Source organism: Falco cherrug, chromosome 1 (genome assembly GCF_023634085.1).
Source record: "Falco cherrug isolate bFalChe1 chromosome 1, bFalChe1.pri, whole genome shotgun sequence".
NCBI lineage: Eukaryota > Metazoa > Chordata > Aves > Falconiformes > Falconidae > Falco > Falco cherrug.
Genome location: NC_073697.1, coordinates 71,433,722 through 71,454,297, shown reverse-complemented (window position 1 = coordinate 71,454,297; position 20,576 = coordinate 71,433,722). Strand labels below are relative to the sequence as shown.

Genomic DNA, 20,576 nt, shown 5'->3' with positions numbered 1-20,576 from the left:
TGCCTGGTTGCCAAGGACCCTTTCCTGGAGCCTCCAGCCAGCCCAAGGCCACAGCATCAATGCCTCCAACACCAGTTTCAGTTCAGGCATTTTGAGCTAGCTGCTACGGCTTCAGGGTGGAGAGACCTACTTCCAGGCACGCATGCACACACACACACAGACAGGACTGAGTTGAGCACAGACACTCCTACATGCAGAAATCTGGTGGTTTGTTTTATGTAACTGTCTGGTGCCTCTGCCTATTTGAAGCATTGGTTGTTTATGATGTCCTTCAGCAAGTAAGAAGATAAGAGGGTTTGGATTTTTTAACAAGTTTAAAAACAAACCTCAAGATTTTACAGAACCTGCAAAAGTTAAGATTTCATTCAGCTTCCTATTTTAAAATTATTTCTGTCCAAAGTGCCTACAGCAAGGATCCATTTGCCCTTTTTGTTGAGGGAAAGACAAGCCAAGCTGCAGGCCATAAGACCCTCTGCAAACAGAATTTGGGATGTAGGAGGAAAAAACCTGATTTTTCTCCCCAATTTCCGTCCACAGAAGTGCTAGAAAGCAGAACAAAAAGACATCTTACCAGATGGAGACAATCCCTGCTTCCCACATGAGCTTCCCTGACGGCTTGCTTTGGCTGCATGCTTTCAGCTGCTTGGGGCTCCTTACGGCTGGGATTACGCAGGCAAGGCAGCCTAACACCACAGGTTAAGCTAATGCAAGGATGTCTGTTTACCAAACTGATCAGGTTAGGGACACGTTGGATCACCCAGTGCTAACTAACCAGCCTCTCAAAAAAGCACAACCCCCACCCCCCCACACCCCCCAGTAAATATACAGAGAATATAAATATACAGAGAAATTAAAACTAACTTCCTAATGAAACCAGTACCTCAGGCCTACATCCCAAATGTCTTATCTAGTTTTTACAATGTAATCACCTCATGAGGGAAAAGGAAGATATTGCTTCAAGTGGGGCAGAGCAAAGTAATTGTACTTTATTGGTCCAATTAACATTAATAGGTCCCTTTAAGGAAGTGAAAAATCTCTTTAAAAGGGAAGGTTATGTGGAACCTGGTGAGGAAAGATGTTGTTTTGTAGGTCTGGAAAGCAAATTGCTGGTAGTTGGACTTGTCTAATGGTATTCATGCCCTGTGGTCTCAGTGGCGTGGTGTGCTGGGGTATCTTTTTATTACCTCCGAAGGTCACAGTGGTGAAGGGCTTTACATCATTTACCCAGCCCTTGTGCCATTGTTTTGTTAGTATTAAGTTTTTCTGATGCTTCTCATTACAAGATGTTGTAATTGTACTAAACCTTTGTTTGTGTTAGCTATCTTGTGACTGACCTCCTTCTATTGTAGTGTGATACATGCAATTGAACAGAGAGGCCACTGATACAGTGTCCTGGACCACAGGCACTTCCCACCCATCCCATGAGGGTGGACAGCTTTGCTGGTGGCACACCTGCCAGCGCTGAGCACTGTGCCTTGCCTTAGCAGGCTTTGTGCAGGTCCTTGCTGGGAGGCAGGCAGCCTTGCAGCGTGAGCTACCAGATAAAGATTACCTCCTCTTTGCAGATGGAGAGTTGTAGCTGAGGGACATTCAATCGCCTGGCTATGTTCTTAGAGCCCATTTTTCATCATGTCTTAGGAGAACTGAGATGTAGTGCTGCTTTCCTTTCTACCCTGTCTGCTATGTAATATGATTTCCTTGGAGACTGGCACTCATTTTCACTTGCCTGTAAAATACGAATATGCTCTCTAAAGCAGGGACAGCTTCTCACCCATCACTAACTACTAGGCTATGAACACGATATCATTTAGACTCTCTCCTGAAGTTGTTTCTTGCAGCATTTTAGTTCCTGCAGAAGTGGTGGAGATCATCTTCATTAGTAGACTAACAGATGAAGTGCTCCCAGAAAGCTCTTTGTATCACATCCCTTAGGGAACATTGCAGTTTCTGGATCCAGAGCAAGTTTATGTGGGAGATACACACCTAGGTGCTCAGCCCTGCCATGGTATTCCTGGATCCAAATTTGAATATCTAGGGAATTTCAGAGTCACACAGGAGAAGGCATTTGAAGAATGAATCTTTTTGGTGACGGCTAAAGAGAGACAGCTTACTTTCAGCACGCAACTTTTAGTCAGAGGTTTTAATACGCTTAACTTTGACCTAACTCCCGCTTAGGGGGGCAATTTAGCTTGGGTTTGGTGGGTTGGGTTTTTTGGTTTTGTTTGGTTGGTTGGGGTTTTTTTGGGGTTTTTTTTTTGCCTGTAACCACTGCTTACATTCACTTAGGCTCATTTTTTGTGGTGAGATCAACTACAGTATGGCTTATATTTGCCCCTGGGGTCTTACCTCCTTGCAGAGGGCTTCCCTGCTGCTCTTTTGCAGGACCTCTATCAAATAACAGGGTTCTGCTTGGCTGGTCTGTCTGCCAGCTGCTGTATTTGGGTTCAGGAAAAATCACATCCTCTCTGGTTGCACTATTGTGTTCTGTCTGGTGATGAACCGGTGCAACTGTTTGGTCTAACAGATACATTTATTAATCTGTATCTGGAAACAGCTTCACACGTCTCTGTAATAGATCTGCGGATAACACTTGCATACTGATTTCAGAGAGACTTGAACTGCCCTTATATCTATGCTGGCATTCATTGTACACTCTTCTATCAGCTATTAATAGTGTCATAATGACTCGTCTGAATAGATTTTTATCTTGTTCTTGTTTAACCAGCTGTGAAAGAAACCTATAGCTAGTTAGACAAAATGAAATGAGAGTCTGTCAGAGATGGTGCCAGCCAGAACTCCTTACCCTCACCCATCCCATCATCTTATGCAGAAACTTATCCTCCCCCACTCTTCTTGTTGCTGCTGCATGCCTCAGTCCTCCCCATTACCCATATTGAGCTCCATTCAGTCCAGTAACTGAAGTAATATTTACATTATATTTTGTGTTGTGCTTTAAAGCCATATGCAAGTACCTACTCCAACTGTGTTCAAGTTGGGGAACTCTCAGGGTGGATCTGATTTTCTGTGTGATACCTATATCCAGAGGACACTGTAATTAAATAGGCTTGCACTGGTTGTAGCAATTTGGTTATACCAATTTCTTTTCCTAAGAAAGCCACCTGGAAAAACCTTTTTGGACAAATCACTTTTTGTTGTTTAATCCACCATCACTCCTAGACTAAGCGTGGATTGTAAACAGTCTGTGTCTTGAGGTGGTGAAATCACTGTGTTTGATTTGAACTGGCAGTATGCTATGAGCATGTCTTATTTTTGTTCATTCTTTTGCTAATATGTATCACATAATTATTTCAATAATTGTGTGTTTCTTCAATCAGTCTTATGTCTAAAAGGTTTAAGTTAATTTGGGAAAGAGAGTTGCGAATGTTAACAAATGAGAAAGGATGAACACAGTGTTTCACATCTGGCTTTCAGTGCAATCCTTTGAAAAGAAAATCCTTTCTTTTCTCTGTAGGACTTCAGTCTAGTCACCAGCTCTCCCAGACCATGACCTTGTCCTATTAACTCTTTACACTCACAGCACCCGTTCTTCTTCTAGCACTTGACATCCACCTTTCAATTGGAGTATCCAAGCGCTTCTAGCTCTGACCACACGAAAGCAGCAAGGAGGGAAAGAGAAACTGTGTGATTAGAGAAATCCTTTATGTGAAAAAGAAATGGGAAGAAAATAGTGTTTTTCCTGAACATGGCTGGGTCCAGGTTTTCAATCAAAATGCCCCTTTGCAGGAGCTGGAAATGGTTCTTCACAACTTGTTCTGTGAAGATGAAAGGGAAAAAAGAAATGCCATCTGCCCCTTGGAAGAACAGAGAGAAATGCACTGGGGTCTTACCCTTTCCTTGCTAAAGTCATTGCAGGTAGAAGGGATCCAATTCTTTTTTGGTAGAGACAGCGACTACATCCATCATTAGTTTCTAGAGGGGCAACTTGGTTTACTGCCTCCTTGTGGTGTAAATTAAAAGATTTTTGTAGGGAAGCAACTCAAATTTACAACTGCAATGAGACCCTGTACTCCACCTGGCTTGTAATACAGATGGCATGGCCCTCACTGAATAATGCATATTTAATAAAAATAATAATAATATAATAACATCAACAACAACAATATTCTCATTTTTAGTCATCTGCAATAAAGAACTGCAAGCCCTAGGCTGTTATATACTGAGAAAAGTACCGGTTTCACAGAGTGAGGCGAGGTGTCAGTATGAATATAACTATTACAAATACACCTTTACTCAGGAGCTCACTTCTGCCAAAATTTGGAAATGCAGATGCAGGGTGGTTCCTGGAGAGGTTGGTTGTGGATTTCTTTTTTTAATGTATCTTTAAATTCTAATAATTGTAGATTAAAAAAAAAAAAAGGTCTTAGGCTCCTCACCTTGTTTTGTCTCTTCCTTTACTGCAGTGAAGGTCCTTCTGCTCTGGACTCATTTTAGATATTTCTGAGTTATTTTCGTTTCCTTAATGCATAAGTTTGCACTTGGAAGCAATTGATCCTGCAGTATGACTATTAATGTCCAATTAAATGTGATATACTGTGAAAATGGTTCACACTTTGACCAGGGGCATAGAGATGGATGTCTTCAACTGTAATGGGGCTGTGACTGAGCAAATGAGATTGGACCAATGGTGGCAGCATAACATAAGAAATAAAAGGCAGAAGTATGAAGGGCTTCCTTTTCAGAAAGATTTTTAGGCTGAGTCATCACTGCCAAAGAGATAGCCTTGTTCTTTGGGGGTGGGGTTGCCTTTAAAACCAAAGCACAGCATTTATCATGCTGTAAAATTGGAAGGAAAAACATTTTATTTTTTGCTATCAGGCAGCCAGGCAAGGTCAGCATTTCACACAAGATGGATCTTGTCTGACAGCCATCCACCTAAGATCCTCTGCTACGACTTCAGAGCAGGAAAGGTAACATGCATTAGGGATCTTGTGTTAAAAAGAGATTTTTTTCTTAGATGTGAAAGCAAAATGGGATTTAATCTTTAAAAGTCACTAGGTAGAGTTACTGCAGATAAATAGAGGCATAACTATACAGCTGTAAAATGACTGCCTCAAACAAGTAAGCTCTTTCCTAGCTTAAAAAAAAAATAATCCCATTCTGTCAAATTTTGTGGGGGCTTTATATGTTTTGATAATTTCCTGATTATTCATCATTGCATCTTTTCTAATTTTCTCACCTGGCACTGGGCCTGGATGTGATGCCAAAACAGCATAAAGTAACTGCTCAGAGATGAATTTTGTCTTTAAGCAGCAAAGGTATTTATTTTGTGCAACATTGGGGAGCTAGCTGATTCGCACCAGACAAACTAGCTCTGAAGTCTTCAGTGAAAAGTTAGGTATTTTATACAGTTTTCATGAGAGGTTACAACATCTTTACATACATATTCATTTGATTTTGACACCCAATCATTCAATTCATAATAGGTGGGATCTAGGTGGAATAAACCTTTCAATTTTCTTTGTTCAACGATTTCCTGACTTGTGGTCTCCTTATCTCCTTCAGATGTCCACCTTATCTTTTCTAATTATTCAGAGTACATTCCTTTACTTTAACATCCTCAGTGGAACCTTTTCTTGTTCAGAGTACATTCCTTTCTCAACACAAACAAGAGCATCACCCAGAGCATTGTACCAAACTCATCCTGACCAATCTTTTTAAGACCTTGTTCTGTTTCACATGTTCTTGCATTTGTCCAAAATCCAACACATCAGACCCCCACATGCTTGTGGAGGCCATGCAATTGAAATAACAAGATACTGAACATTTGCAGTGGCAGGTAGCATTACCGTTGCTTGTGAAGCACTTTCCTTCTCATGCAAAAAGAAGAAAGAAAAAAAAAAAACACCTTCATAAAGTTTGCTAGATACAATGATTTACTGGTGGGGGCTTGCAACACCTGGGAGCAGTCTGAAAGAAGAGAAACATTCAATACAGAGGGAGTTAAACATCGATGGTTTGAAGCAGTTTTGGCAGGAGCAGCATCCGCTTTTTTGTGACTCTTCAAGGCGATGTGTATCCATCCCTCTTATCTTAGTGAAGCAGTTGGGATACTGCTACCATAAATCAGGAACAAAACTAAGGGATGGTAACAGGGAAGACTTATGGCAGAGTGACAGCAGTGCCTGGTGAGCTGGGGATCAGACCAGGTTAAAATGAGGCACTTGGACCTCCTGTGAGAGGGAGAGATGGGAGGCACAAAGCCTGCAGTGCGGCGGCGACAGGAAGGAAGGGGCAGCAGAGATACCTGCTGGGCAAATCTCTCTGCAGGGGGTGGCAACCCGCACCCTCCCAGCTCAACGTGGAGCAGGTGGGAGGTAAGTGTGGGGATGAGCTCTGGGTGGGAGCACTGGCACTGGGGTGTGATATGACACTCCGGATCCTGCAGACGGCCAGGCATGGCAGTGAGCGATTTCCTGAAAGCCACTGGTAGCAGGGTGGGTTGAAGCCACAGGGAGCTGCCTGCACACAACAGCTTCTCAAATGTGAGTCTTGTGGTGCCTTTCTCAGTGCCATGACTTTGCCCAGACTAGATTGCAATGTCACTGAAGCCTCTGTGAAAGTCTCTGGGACTTTCTGCTCATGGGCACAGAAAACTCAAATGTAGAACTCACCAACAGTTGTTGCAATGCAGAGTCTGGGAAGCAGGGGCTTTTGCTCATGCACAGCAATGTGGCATTCCTCCATCACAATCATTATGGGTGGGATTTTTAGGCATTCCCCTTGATCACCTTTTTGGTCCTGATCACCGGGCACATGGGTGACAGTGCAGGTGAGATGCTGAAGCTGTTGTAGGAACCAGGTTGCTGAAATACACATGCACAGCCTGGTTTGGCTCCCCCCCCTGCCTGGTTCACCAGCATAGCCCCACCAATACTATTGGGCTTCCTCTTGCTGTAGAACAGCCCCAAGATGCAAGGTCTGAAATGTGCAAAGTAGTTTCTGAGAGCCGCCACAGAAGGGTGGGATGAGCAAGCAAGAGCTCCCCACAAGACTACAAAGGTGGTTTCAGGCCAGTGGTCTGCTTAACACTCCTGCATGGGGCAATGTAACAAGGTCCCCATATTCCTGTGTTTGAGGTAGATTAATCTCATTGCCCAGCTGGGGTCTCCGAGGATACCTCAGTTTCAGGGACCTGTCTTCAGTCTCCGGTGCCAGCTGTGTGGGCAAGGGGCTGTGGACAGCCAGCTTGGAGGAAGCCCATGGGGCTCATGCCTCCCTCTCCATACCTCCTGCAGGGAGATCTCACTTCTGGGTGTCCCCTCCCCCTCCCTGTCAGCAGCCACTTCTTGAGAAACATCATTACATCTCCCCTCTTTGTCTTGGAGACATTTAAAACAGCACAACATTTACCTGAGCACAGATGCAGCCACAGCCAAAGCAGAGAGCAAAGGAGTATTTTTGTTAAGTGCTGATGAAAACGTATGCTAACATCCCTGCTTGCTGTGGGACTAGCTGCATGCTTTTAGATGCCTGGTCAGATGCTGGTGGGCAGCCAAGCAAGGTCTGTTTGTGGTGCCATCTGCCAGAGCTGGTATCAGTGCGCTCCAGCATTTTGTGCACCTGCCTTTTGCTGTGCACGGGTCTTGGTCTTCCTTGCCCTTTAGGAAGGCTTAGAAAAAGAAAATAGAAAAAATCCACAAAAACTAAAAATCAGATTAGCAGTGCTCAGTGGACCATTTCTAAAGGAACTGCCCATGACACCTCCCACTTGCCACATCTGACAGTGCCTACACAACTGCAAAAAGCTGAAAGCCTCACTGCAAAAAACAGCCTGGGACAAAAAGTGGGCATCCAGTTGTTCCTGAGCTACCTGCCTTGCAGGACCCAGGCACAGTGTCACCACAGCAATGAGAGCAGGAACTACCAGCAGCAGATGGGTGACCATCTCCGTCACCATGGGGAGGTGGTGTCCCACAGGGAACATTCATGCTGGGATATACCCCCATGGGGGTGGTCCATGGCTGCAGCCTAGCTGTAGAGGTTTCCCCTGTGACCTGCAGCACCTTTCTCACCGTGTCCTTTTCCCTTTCACTTAGTAGTCACTTTTTTGTTTGCTGTTATGTGTAGTGGATGTACCAGATCTACAATAGAAACAGCTCCTCCCAGCCACCACATTTCCCCCTCCCTTCCTGACGCTTCAGGCAGCCTCACATGGAGCATAAAGAAGACACAGCCATGAGCATCTTGCAGCCCCCAGACCTGCACCCATAAAAGCACTGCTGCTGCTTCTTGCAGCATTTTGCACCCTATCTCCTGCAACCACCTGAAACATTCCCCGACACATTCCAGCCCCAGTAACAATGACAAAATAGCACAGTGACAGCGTTAGAAAGTGCACAGTCACTGTGTGAAACCAGCCTCTTACTCGACAGCCTTTGCTCTGCTTCAGAAACGCTGCCCTTCCTTTCACCAGAAATCCGCATTCAGCTTTGCCTGAGCTGGACCCTTAACAGGAGCCATGTCTACAGCAGGGAGCACTTCTTACCCTATTTCTAGCCACCACAGTTTTTTTCAGGAGTATCATTTCCTCTTTCAAATAAAAGCAAAAGCATTCAGCAGTAACCAGATCAATTTACGACTTGCATTTCCTCTTGAACTCGCAGGGAATTTACATACCCATCAGTGATTTCAGGCCCACAGGTCCCTGTTGCATTACAAGAAAGCTGGTTTTGTCAAAATGACTAAGAATTACCCGTCTGAGCAATAGCATCACATGGGCTGAATGGGGTGGGGGATGTCTCAAACAGAACTGCAGAATTTCTTATGTCCCTAAACTCATCAGCCAGCAAATCAAATGGGGCATTTGCATGTCATTATTGATTACCTATTTTGTCTACTTAGCCTAATTAGCTAACTAGGCTCATTTAATCCTTAGCATTCACTATTCCCTGTTAGAGATGGGCCTGAACCAGGACCTGGGTCCTCATTAGATGACAAGCAACCTGCTGCCTCCAGCTGTAGCTGATCGTGGTGTGTGGGAGTGCAGGAGCCCCCATGTACAGCAAGGAAATGCCAGACCCCTGCCACCTCTGCCCTCAAGCTCTATGGACAGCTGGGAAGCAGATCAGGACTTAAATGCACCGTTAACTTTGCAATGGTCTGCACGTATCTCATGTGCCACCCCCCCAAAAAAATGAGGGGAGTTTGCTTTTGCACCCATCTGTATCAGTCACATCAAACCATCTGTAGTGGCCAGAGGAGCCCCTGGCTGTTAATGCTCTTGCATCTTGTCATCCTTTTCAGCTGCTTCTTGTCCCCTTGGCTCATTCTGAGCATGGCATGGTGACAAACCCACATACACGCTGTAGCTGCTTTTCACAAGTACCCATAGCAACAAATTATGGCCAGATGAAGAAGTGCATTTGTTTTGTGACAGCCGTGGTCACTGGATGTGCCTGAGGACTTCTTTCTGACTTAGCCATTGAAATGGGGCTGCTCATATCTGCTCTGCTTCTGCGTCCACAAGAGAGAAAGAGACAGTGTCATGCAGGGAACCTGCACATACTTTGGTACATCTCCATGAACATTAGACCCAAGAGTCCAACATTGCTTGCACGAAGCTACAGAACTGAAGGATGAGCATTAATGGTCTCCTCTGGATCACACACCATCAGCGTGGTTTCTCTCAGCACAGGGTCACACTGAGAAACCTGCTCAGCATTTGCCTCTAGTGTTGTTTTCAAAGACCCATGTCTTCCACCCAGGACTATAGCTGGCCTCCACCTCCCCATGTAGTACGGAAGGATTTTACTTTCTGTGGTGCTGGTGCCATTGAGGCACACTGCTTTCCCCCATGGGGAGGCAAAGAGCTGCTGGTAAAATGTGCTGGCAGGAGGCTCTGCATGGGGCTGCCAAAGCCTTTTCCTAACCCTGCTATTCTTTCCCCAGCCAGGGATCTCTGACCCCACCGAGAAGTGATTACTCAAATTGCCAGCTCCTCTCACTGGAAGCTAATAGCTAGTTCACTGAACAAAGAAAATCCAATTTGGCATCAAAAAGCAAACAGCCCAATTCTGGTCTCTCATCTTTTTTTCCCTGCTGGTGCAGTACATAAGGCTTTTGCTGATTTATACCTTGGGTGCAAGAAGAGTTTCAGACCCAAGGTTATTGTCCTGTCAGGTGCGGATGTTGGTGACATGTCCTTACTGTAACATGGGATGAAAGGGTTTATGAACCAGGGACATTCACAAAGGGAGCATTCACGTCCATACAGTGTTGCTGCAGTTGGCGGCAGGCAGCTGTGGGCTGAGGACCTGGCTGCCTAGGGAATGAAGCTCCTTCTGGCCAGCCTCCTTGATGAATTGCTTGTAAAAACCTGATGTTGCCTTATGATTTTTTTTGGCTTTCTTTTCTTCAGAAGGACCACTAGAAAATGAAATGACTGTAGTTTCCTTTGCTGCAGCAGAGCTTAAAGGGGATATTAACTCAGGAGCTGATCCACTGCTCACTGAAGTTGGTGGCACCTTTTCTGCCAGCTTCAATGGGTGCTGATACTGGCTCTCTGTCAAAGGTGGCTTTGATTTTCTGTGGTTATGTGAGACTTTCCTCCCATTTCTCTGTGGGAAATAGCTTCAGGAGGCTCAGATGAAATATTTGCTGTAGCTGGTCCTCTGCTTCCTTTTCTCCTTGCATCATGACTGCTCCTCTCTTTTACAGTTGGCAACTGTAGTCACTACTGGCTTCCTCCTGCTCTACATCCTGCTGTGCTACAAGGACTTCCATTTCCATGTGGCTCATGTGTATGCTCGCCTGGGGTACCCCCATGCCCAGCACATCCTGGGACAGAGGTATTTGCAAGGTAACATTTCTCCAAGCTGTAGCTAACTTGCTGCCAGAGTATAAGTCAGAGGCAGAAACATGGCTCTACTTTATGTGGTACACCACCACACTGCTGGATTTTGGATACTATATTTTATATCCTAACTATGACTTTGCTACCTTGCCTCACACCCAGGAGCTGGAGTGGAAAAAAATGAGGACATGGCCATGCACTGGTTCAGGTGAGGAGCAAAAAAAAAAAACCCCAACTCCTGCCATGGGAAATTGCCCTCTCCCAGGGAAAGACTACCGTGGCATGGGGGAAGGAAAAAGAGCTGGCAGTGCTTTGGGGGGAGAGCTGTGCTCAGCTGTCCTGCACCAGCAGGAGGGAGGAGCATGGGGCAGCAGTGGGGAGACGAGGTGCTCCCCACTTCTCACTGTGGGTTGGATTTTTCACTCTGCTTTTCCTACCTGCTATTGCTATCTTTTAAATCCGTGGGAAGAAAGTATCTCAACAGCAAGTGGGCAGAGGGATGTTGTCGCTGCTGTACAGCCTTTTGGGAATGCTTGAGCCCCAGGTGGGCAGTGGGAAAAATGCACAGGTGCAGGAGGGGAGAGGGCCAGTAGCTGCTGAGCCAATGGAAAATCAAGTTATGGCAGCGTATTAATTCCCTGCTCTTGGTACATGCTCTCAAGAGTTTTCTGACACATAAGTGAGGCAGCTGTGCCTGATGTGTGCATATGCTGTGGTACCCATAGTCATTACACCCGTGGTGGGAGCCTGAGCTGTGTCCCCCAAAACCCTCCCACTCCTACTGAGAAATGTAAAGGATGGGGAAAGTTACTGTGCTACCCAAAAAGTGGGGGGTGTGGGCGTGTGTGTGTGTGGGGCATGTTGGATGTTTCTTCCAGGCACAGAAGAGCATCAGGCTGCAGGATTTTTAGGGCAGAAGTAACTGTGCCTGTGAGACAGGGGTTGTGAACCAGGACATCTTTAAGGACAGCTGTACTTAGAGAAAGGCTGAAGCTATGGCACCTTTCTGAGTAAGGATGTTTCCCAAATCAGGGCCTGAAAATTTTAAAGGGGTCACATTTCAGGACACTGATTTATACATGCCTGTTTCCTTCTTTATTCTTATCTCACTTTAAAACGTTTCAACTCAGGTTTTCCTCTGCACTTTCTCTTACCACTTTCTTTGCCTCTCTCTGCCCTCCTGCAGGCAGGCTGCGGGGCAGGGCCATCCCCACTCCTCCTTCAACCTGGCAGTAGGGGCACTCAGGAACATGACCATGGCACTTGAAGCAGGGTAACCTGAGCTATTCCTCTTCCTTCCCATTACAGCTGCATTCCCAGCTCCTCCTGGGGAGGAGGGGAAGCCGGTGCTGTAGGCAATCCATTAATGAAGCTACTCCAGCATTTCTAATGCCTTCTCCTTGTACTGTTGGTAGTGCAGCTCTACCTGTGGCAAGAAAACTGAAAAACCCGGTTAGCCTAACAAGATTTAAAAAATTAGGTGACATGGTGCATAAAATGCCTGTGATCTGATTACGTGTGTATTTCCATCAGTGACTTCCCAGTCAAGGCAAGGGACAAGACCCATACTGGTATAGAATGAGTTATTGAAATGTGAATTTTCTGCTACAAAGACCCCTTTTTGAGGGAGCCCCCTTTTCGCTCTCCTTCCTGTCCAGCGAGGGTGATGAGAACTTTCCTGTTGACTCCTGGAGGCTGGGTTGAAACTGTCTGGGACATGTTTCTCTCCTCGATGTGCCTGTGCACACTGCACACCAGCATTCCCAGCAAGGCCCACAGCCAAAGAAAACTTACCTTGTGCTTTGTAGATTCACTGTGGTGACTTGTCCTGAGGCCAAGTGAAGCTAAAACAACCAATGAGTTCCCCATCACAGTGAAACTCAGTCCTTTTTTTTTTTTTTTTTTGGTGTGTGTATTGTTTTGTTTTGAGTTTTTTATGATTACTCCAAGTCTAAAAATAAAAATTGAGGTTGGAGAGAGCAGTCTTAAGATAACTGAAACTAAAAAAAAAGCAATGTTTGGGAAAACCTTGTAAGTTGAAGCCAGCACATTTCATTTCAGTCTCTGGTGCATGTCACGTTATCAGGCAGATTCACATATTGAGTAGTAAAAGGAGTATGTATTTCAAGAGCTCCAAATCCATCTCTATTTCAATTCAACTAAGATGAGAAAATCACTAAACCCAAAGCATACATGCTTAGACCACTGTCAGGGAAAAGCAGAAAGAAAATAATTTCTGAATATTCATTTTCTCAATAGTGGAGAGTTAACTTTACAGATGCTTTCAGATCCAGTAGGTGTGGACTTCTTATAAAAGCCTGGGTAAATAAAATTTAGCTAGGAATTAATCAAATCTCCTCCTAGATTTTCTTGATGAAGGTTTCATGTCCTTCAGGGAAGTGGAGAACCTCCTCAGTGTGGCAGCAGCCCATGGGCTCCGAGAAGCCCAGCAGCTTTTGGAAAACATCCTCAGGAGCAGAAATCTTCCCTGAATGACCACTGCAGCACCGATGCTTGTCCAGCCTTGCCTTCTTCTGCACTTATCAACCCTGTTTTCTCCTTGTTGAGTGCCTAGACTTTAGACATTTGAATCATGCTTTGCACTGGATCTCTATGGTCAGATCTATGGCAGTGATGTGTTGCTGCTCCTTCTTCTTTTCTTCCTGGCTCACCACTTCTGAACAGTGCTTGAAAGGCTGGGTGGAGAAGACAAATAGCCTTCAGGGTTACACTGGTGATGGACATATGAATGTTATTGGAAAAGTACCATTAGCGTTGCACCAACTGATCTGCTAATACTGTTAGATCCAAATATTGTTCTGGGCTTCATGTGGTGTTGCTTATGCATTTGTGCCATGTGTGCTTTGTGCTCTGCTTATGCATTTCAATAAAAGATCATGACTAAGGCTTTATCACTGTAAATCAGCATGACATGCATGCGTGATGTCATTTGTAATAGAAATGACAGTGATTTAATAGAAAATATAAATGATTCCCTCATTTAACAGCTATCATTCCTTATCAATGTTACCATTGCCATGACAGTTTCAGGGGAAAAGTAATTCAATTTAATGGAAACTGCCTTCATTTTCAGGGTGGTCTCAGTTTAAAACCACACTGGGAGCAATTGCATTTCACGGGAAGTGCACTCACTAAACAAAGATCCACAGCATTTTGCTAGCAATAAAATTGTTTCCCAGGGCCGCCTTTATTGGTATGCAACGTTTCCTTTTTTCCTACCGTGATTATCTAGCTCACTTGTTGCATTACATGAGGTCCTGCACTCCCCCTGGGTGCCTGAGGCCACGCTGGTGAGCACAGGACCCAGGGGCTGCCACTGAAGGAGTAAATGGGACAGCAAGCCCGTGGCAGAGCCAGGCTTTGGTTTCTGAAAATTGCTTCTGTGCCGCGACCTGTTGGCAAAGGCATGAAGGATTTTGGCCAGGCCATTTCCCTGTCCCCTCTTGGGTGTGAGCCTCAGTGTCTTTCTAGGGCAATGTTGGGGACCCTGGGGGGCATCCCCTAGGCACACCATGCCAGCACTCAGCACAGCAGGGGCCAGCGGGGGGCCACGTGTTAGGTGAGGGATGGCTGGGCTTTGCCTTTGCTCTGCCTTGCTGTCCCCAGGTTGGGCTCCTCGGGACCAGCTCTGTGTCTTGCTCCTAAGAGAGGACAGAGTGGAGGCCACCTGGGGCCTGGCTGTCCTTCTGCCTCCCCCAGCTCTTCCCACAGCACTTGCTGCAGACCAGCACTCCCCGTTTGCAGTGCACCCACCTGCTCCCCCTATCTTTTCTCCTCTCTCTTTCCCTTCTGCGCTCCCTCCCACTCGTCCCTTTATTAAATCTGGTACCACAAAACCCACAGCAGAGCAGAGCACAAGGCGAGTTTCTTGTTTCCCTCCTCCTCAAGGAGATAAGCAAGACAGCATTTGCCAATTCAAAAAGGAGCTTATTTCCATGGCCTCTGAGCAGCTGCAGACTGGGGCCCTGAGCCAGAACCCTTTGAAGGCAGGGGAATGTTTCCCTTGACATGGGGCTAGCAGCGCATCGTGTCTCATACCCGTTTTTGTTTCTCATGAAGTAAACACGGATGAACTTTACCTCCTGATTTGGAAACTAGACCTATGCTATATGTGTCGTATATAGAGAGATGCAGCAGTTAAGTGCACCAAGCATCCTCTTCAGGCCTGTAGTATGGTCCTTTTTGTGGCTGTGAGCAGGAAAATCTTGTATGTGTCCCCACAAAACAGGATCTACCAGGCATATGGTGTGAGGAGCTGTATCAAAAGCCCTGCTGCAACCTGGACCTGTGGAGTCTGCTGCCTCTTCTCTACCCTCAAAAGTCATCCTCCTTGTTTTCTCCATCCTCCCTAACCACAGCAGCCAATGTCAGAAGGGCATTCAAGCATGGCTGGGGAGAGCCATGCCCTGCTGTATGCCTCCACCAGCTGGTGATGGCCAAATTCACACCTCTTTCCTACCACCAACTGGCGGCTGTTAGCTGCCCAGGCTTGGCATACAGCAGTACTTTGTCGGCATCAGGCGTACTAACCTGGGGACTGGAACGGTGAATATGCTGAGGGCCTGGTGGGCAGGGTCATTGCATTTCACAGAACTTGAGAAATCACCTTTTTCTGCCCCCAGTCAAAGTGAGCAAGCAGGTTTTTGTGTGCTGATGAATTTTTCACCTGATGTGTCAATGCCCAGCACCAAAATGGGCATTAACACTGAACAAGCCAGCCTCAAAATTTATGCTGCCTTGACTTCAGTGGCAAGCTGTAATATCAGCACATTACTCATTTGCCTGTTCTTTTGTTCACTTTCTCTAAAAATGTTGTTTTGAAATATGACATTTTCCCTTTCTCTCAGCTGTAGTTTTATTACTGGTACACATGCTCTCATACAGCAGGAGAGTGACTATCAGAGAATCACAGAATGGTGGAAGGGACCTGTGCAGGCCATGTCGTGCAACCCCCTGCTAAAGCCGGTTTGCCTCGAGCGGGTTGCACAGGGTCGCGTCCAGGTGGGGTTTGAGTATCTCCAGGGAAGGAGGCTGCACAGCCTCTCTGGGCAGCCTGTGCCAGGGCTCCGACAGCCTCCAAGTGAAGATGTTTTCCCTCTACACTCGGATGGAGCTTGTTGTGTTTCAGTTGGCGCCTGTCGCCCCTTGTCCTGACGCTGGGCACCACTGAAAAGAGCCTGGCCCCATCCTCTTGGCACTCATCCTTAAGATATCTGTGTACATTGATAAGATACTTATCATCTAATGCTTTCCAGTTAGCCTTTTTTTTTAAAAAGGAGTAGGAAGAGCTGGCCAGTAAATCATGAGCAACCTTGCATACATTTCAATGGAAAAAAAGTAATTATTGACTTAATAAAGCCAGTTATCAAACAGCAGGAGAAGGAGACACTTGCAACTCAATGTGGTGCTGAGACTTCACCCAGAAAAGATACAAGTCAGTTTCATGCAATTTGCAGAATTAACACTTGCATTTTGATCCTCACAGCACCTCCCCTAAGACACGAGTATCTCCCACCTTAATTGCTTTCTGTATGATTTCCCCTTGGACTTTCTTTCAGTCCAATCCCACAAAACACTGTTTTGCAGTCAGTAGCTGAGGGTGCACACATTCACATTCCTCTTACCTTTTTCCCCCTTCTTCCACTGACCTCCTCACCAGGGCTGTGCTGGCTCCCAGTGGGTGCAGGCACCCTGTCCCCCCACAGGGAATGGCCCCCGGTCACGGGGTGCTTGTCCCATGCAACACTGGCTGGACTTCCCCAGCAGCTGCCAGCCCTCTCCTTTGCACTGCCTGTATGCAGGCAATTAGAAGGATTTTCTTTCCCAAAACACAGCTCTAATTATAATCTAATTCGGCTTATTTGAAGTACATTTTGGTAGCATTTCCATTATGCAAATATCAATTTATTATCCTCACATTATGTTTTGACTACAGTTGTGTTGCTAATTAGAGGCAATTTAACTGCTTTAAAAAACCCCATCCTTTCCTCTCCATGCACCCTTACTTCCTTGCAAACCACACAGCACAGGCATTTAGCATGGAGTCAGTGATGAAAACCTACAGTTATCAGCTCTATTTTCATCACTTTAATTGACTTTCACAATGTTAGAAGCCACTTAGAAAGCACAGATTTTTCTGATTTACTTGGGTTTGGGGATAGAGGTGCAAAAAAGAGGAGGGTGACTTACTCCTCCTGCGTAGCAAACATTTTTCTGCCCAGATTGTTGAATGGGTTTGGTGAGGCCACCCGTTCCCAGTAACTAGCAAAGCTGTTGCCTTTGGCTTTGGGGGAAAAATTGTAATGATAATAATGCTGGTCTAGGAAAGATGACACATTTCTGTGATAAAAGAGAGGAAAGCTGGCCCCAGGGAATTGGGATAAAATCGTCCTAAACCAGGCTGTGGTGAAGGTATTTGTGTGTCCTGCTTGGCCTGACTAAGCGGAGGCACCGAGGAACTGAGGCAAAACCTCATGAAAACAGCAATTCCTGTCTGCCCTGACTGAATGCAATGGGGAGACTGTGGGGTTTGGTCATGGAGTCTGTCCAGCTGGGTGTGGGCCTTAGAAGGTGGGCAGTGGAGATTTTTTTGGGGGGGGGAAGTGAGGCAGCCATAGTGAGGTGTGTGGGAATAGGGATTAGGCAGTGGGAGTTTATGGAGGGCTGAGCGCCTGCCAATCTGTCACCTTAAAAATTCCCACAAGATTATTTCTCCCCGTGACTTCTAACCACTTTTCTTTTGCAACTTCTCTGTTGGACACTTTAGATGTTCTGCTACCACGGCTCAGGGTAGCAAGGGATCATACATGCTACACGGGTGGTGCAAAGGTTTCTGCCTCCCAAAGCATCTCCAAGGGTGTCCCCGTTTGATGTGGCTGGCATGTTTTCTGACTGTAGAAATGTTGTTTTACCAAACTTTTTAAGGAGCTCTCAGAGCTTCCCAGAAAGATGACTTTTGGCAGGGTAAGGGAGAATTTTGCCCATAATAAAAGCCCATCGGAATGATCCAACCCATAGACGGCTAAAGAAGCTGTGCAGCTCTGCCTTTGAAGCATGTGCTTCAGCAGCAGCTGAACATTAGGGGTCCCCAGTGGACTTTCAAAAGCTTTGTAGGGAGAGGGGGAAACCCCCCCCCCGAAACCTGAAGCTTTCCTGAATTTCTCTACGATATAGATCCCAATTCCCCACCCACCTACCAGGCAAGCTCTGTTGATACCAGGGGCGAAACAACAGCATTAGTGCTCTGACGTAAAGAGAAGGCAGCGGCCGCCGCATGTGCCTATAGAAACCCGGAGCTCTCGGAGAGGACCTTTTCTTCCTGCCCAAAGTCAAGCTTCAGAGCTTTCTGCTCTGTTTTGTTCTTATTTGCAAGTGCTGTTGCAGTGGGAGGGGTTCTTTTTGCTTTGCTGCTTCCCCCCCGCCACCCCCCACCCCTTCCCTTTTCATTTTTCTCAGGAGACATTATCTTTCATTTGTGGAGTGAATTCAGTGTTCCTGTAATGGAGACTTGATGGCTGTGGGCAGGCATGGGGGAAGCTCTGCTGCAGCACTGCCACACTGCACCAAACCTCCTCTGGTCGGTGAGAGGCTGGGCTTTTCCCACAGGAGAGGAGCTGGCAGTGAGATTAGACAACTCAATTGCACTTGTTGCATCCATCAAATGTCTTAAGTGTATGGGACACCCCGGCTGTCTCCCTTATTCTGCTCTCCCACCCTGTGAAATGCCATGGTTCCTTCACTGGCACTGTGATGGGAGCACAGCTCAACTTCTGCGTCACAACCATGTGAAGGAGGGGTGAGTGCAAGGAGAGGACAAACATTGGTGTCCTGTGTCTGGATGGGAGCTAGCAAGGCTCTTCCCAGCCCAGTTTAGCACTGGTGGTATTGAGGACCTTGCCCTCTCTTCCCTTATCACTCCTGTGAGTATCAGTGACTGTACCAGGCCAGCACATTGCCAAGCCCCAGATCTCTCTGCTGCCGGAGGCTGTTGGGCACTGGTGTGGGCAGCGGGTGGCAAGTGGGGGGCCTTGGCTGGCAGGGGGGAGAGGCAGACCCAAGCAGGTCTCGCACAAGGGCCAGGCAATTGCAGAGCACTGCAGGCAGATCCCCCAAGATCAGCATTTTGTGGAGGGCACAGGGTCTGCAAAAGGCTTCTGTGTGTTGGGAACCCTGTTTAAAGCCCCTAGGTACAGCATCGGTGTGACTCTGACTGCTGGGAGGGGAGGGGTTTTCTACTTACAGTACAGACAGCTTCAAGAAAGCCATTTTGCTATGTATCCCACTACTGAATAGCAGTACTTTAAATTAAGGAGCTCCCCAGAAAAGGAAGAAATGTGGATTTGCCTTCCTGAGGCTAAAATGAGTGTTTCGATGCAAGCATCCAGCAAGAGCCTGACAGCACTTTAGAGGGCTGCCATTCCAGTGTCCTGCAGCTGACATCCCTGTAATTCAGCTCTCAGACATTATTGCATATGATAACCTACATTGCTTCCCTTCATAGATTAAAAAGGGACAAATACCATAATATTGCATCTTTAGTGCATTATGAATTTCTTAATGCAAGACAGCTGCAAGACGAGCATTGCTCTTCTTCTTGGTTGGTGTTCTGCATGGAGCGCTTTCTGGCAGCTGCTCCCAGCAGGATTTAGGACCTTTTGCAAACACTATCTCTGCAACTGATGGAACAGGGCTTAGCAACGCCCCCCCCCCTTTCCATTCACAAACCCATTTTTTAATGGTGCAAGTGGCAAAGCCCTGAAACTACTGAAGGTTATCTGAGGGCAGCATCTATTAAAGGGGGGTGCGGTGTCAGCCCTCCTGGCCCCCCTGGGATTAACCCCTCACACAGGGCTGAGTGGTGCCTTGGTGCAGGGGATGCCACAGCTCGTGAGGACCGGCAGCGTGGTGGTAGCCACTGCGCAGCATCACATCCCCACAACACAAGCCTGGCACAACATAAGCCCAACCTTAGTGGGGGGCACCAAGATCTGTCTGGCCTCATACTCTGTCCTGAATATGTAGGGAAGAAAACCAGTGTGATGCAGAAACCAGGCTGCATGGAGATCTCCATAATAAAATAAAATATAAATATTTTCAGGTTGTGTCAGTTTTCCCTGATGCTATCAAGGTGCCTCTAAGGAAAGTTTCCTTCTGCTCCCCTGCAACAGCAGGTTACCAGCTATTCCTCAGGATGTCAATGCCTTCCCGTAGCCTCATGTGCAGCATGGAGCCCACTGGCTCTGAGAGCTAAACTGTCTTCATATTGAATTGCGCTGCAGTTCTGCCTCACCAGAAGAAAGATGTGGATCCACACACTGGGGGGCAAAATTTGTCACCGGACAGTAAAATAAATGATGGATATTAACACCAAATGCAATTATCCTTGGGGTATTCCCAAAGGCAGTAAATCAAGCACCTGTGATTCCCCTGCCCTGTGAACGTTATCACTATTGAGTATGTCAACACATACTCCTGAGCATTCAAAGCCAAAGCTTGTTTGGGAAATGGCTTAAGTGCAGGCAGAATAAGCATCTTCCAGTGCTACGTATCTTAACTGGGACTTACGGAAAACTTAAAAATACAACATCAGCAACCCTGAAGTTTTGAACCTCACACCACTTTGTCAAACCCATTTCTGAGCAACCACTTCCTTCAGCCACAAGCTGGGGATCAGGGCACTCTCACTGGCTGTGAGCTTTACTTTGTCCCTGTAAACAGGGATTCACTACTTTTTTTCCTATGC

General features: G+C 46.4%; 1 protein-coding gene across 1 annotated transcript; it reads left to right on the top strand.

Moving 5' to 3' along the window:
- Positions 1–6,206: 6,206 nt before the first annotated feature.
- On the top strand, positions 6,207–12,096 carry LOC129737337 (uncharacterized). Its single transcript, XM_055726806.1, has 4 exons — positions 6,207–6,335; positions 10,678–10,819; positions 10,976–11,021; positions 12,000–12,096. The coding sequence occupies exons 1-4, from the start codon at positions 6,207–6,209 to the stop codon at positions 12,088–12,090; spliced, it is 408 nt and encodes a 135-aa protein (XP_055582781.1). The 3' UTR covers positions 12,091–12,096.
- The last annotated feature ends 8,480 nt before the right edge of the window (positions 12,097–20,576 follow it).

Coding starts and splice junctions, on each gene's coding strand:
- LOC129737337 (XM_055726806.1), top strand. CDS start 6,207: ATGGGAGGCACAAAGCCTGCAGTGCGGCGGCGACAGGAAGGAAGGGGC. Junction 6,336..10,677: donor CAACGTGGAGCAGGTGGGAG/GTAAGTGTGGGG, acceptor TCTCTTTTACAG/TTGGCAACTGTAGTCACTAC. Junction 10,820..10,975: donor GGGACAGAGGTATTTGCAAG/GTAACATTTCTC, acceptor CCTCACACCCAG/GAGCTGGAGTGGAAAAAAAT.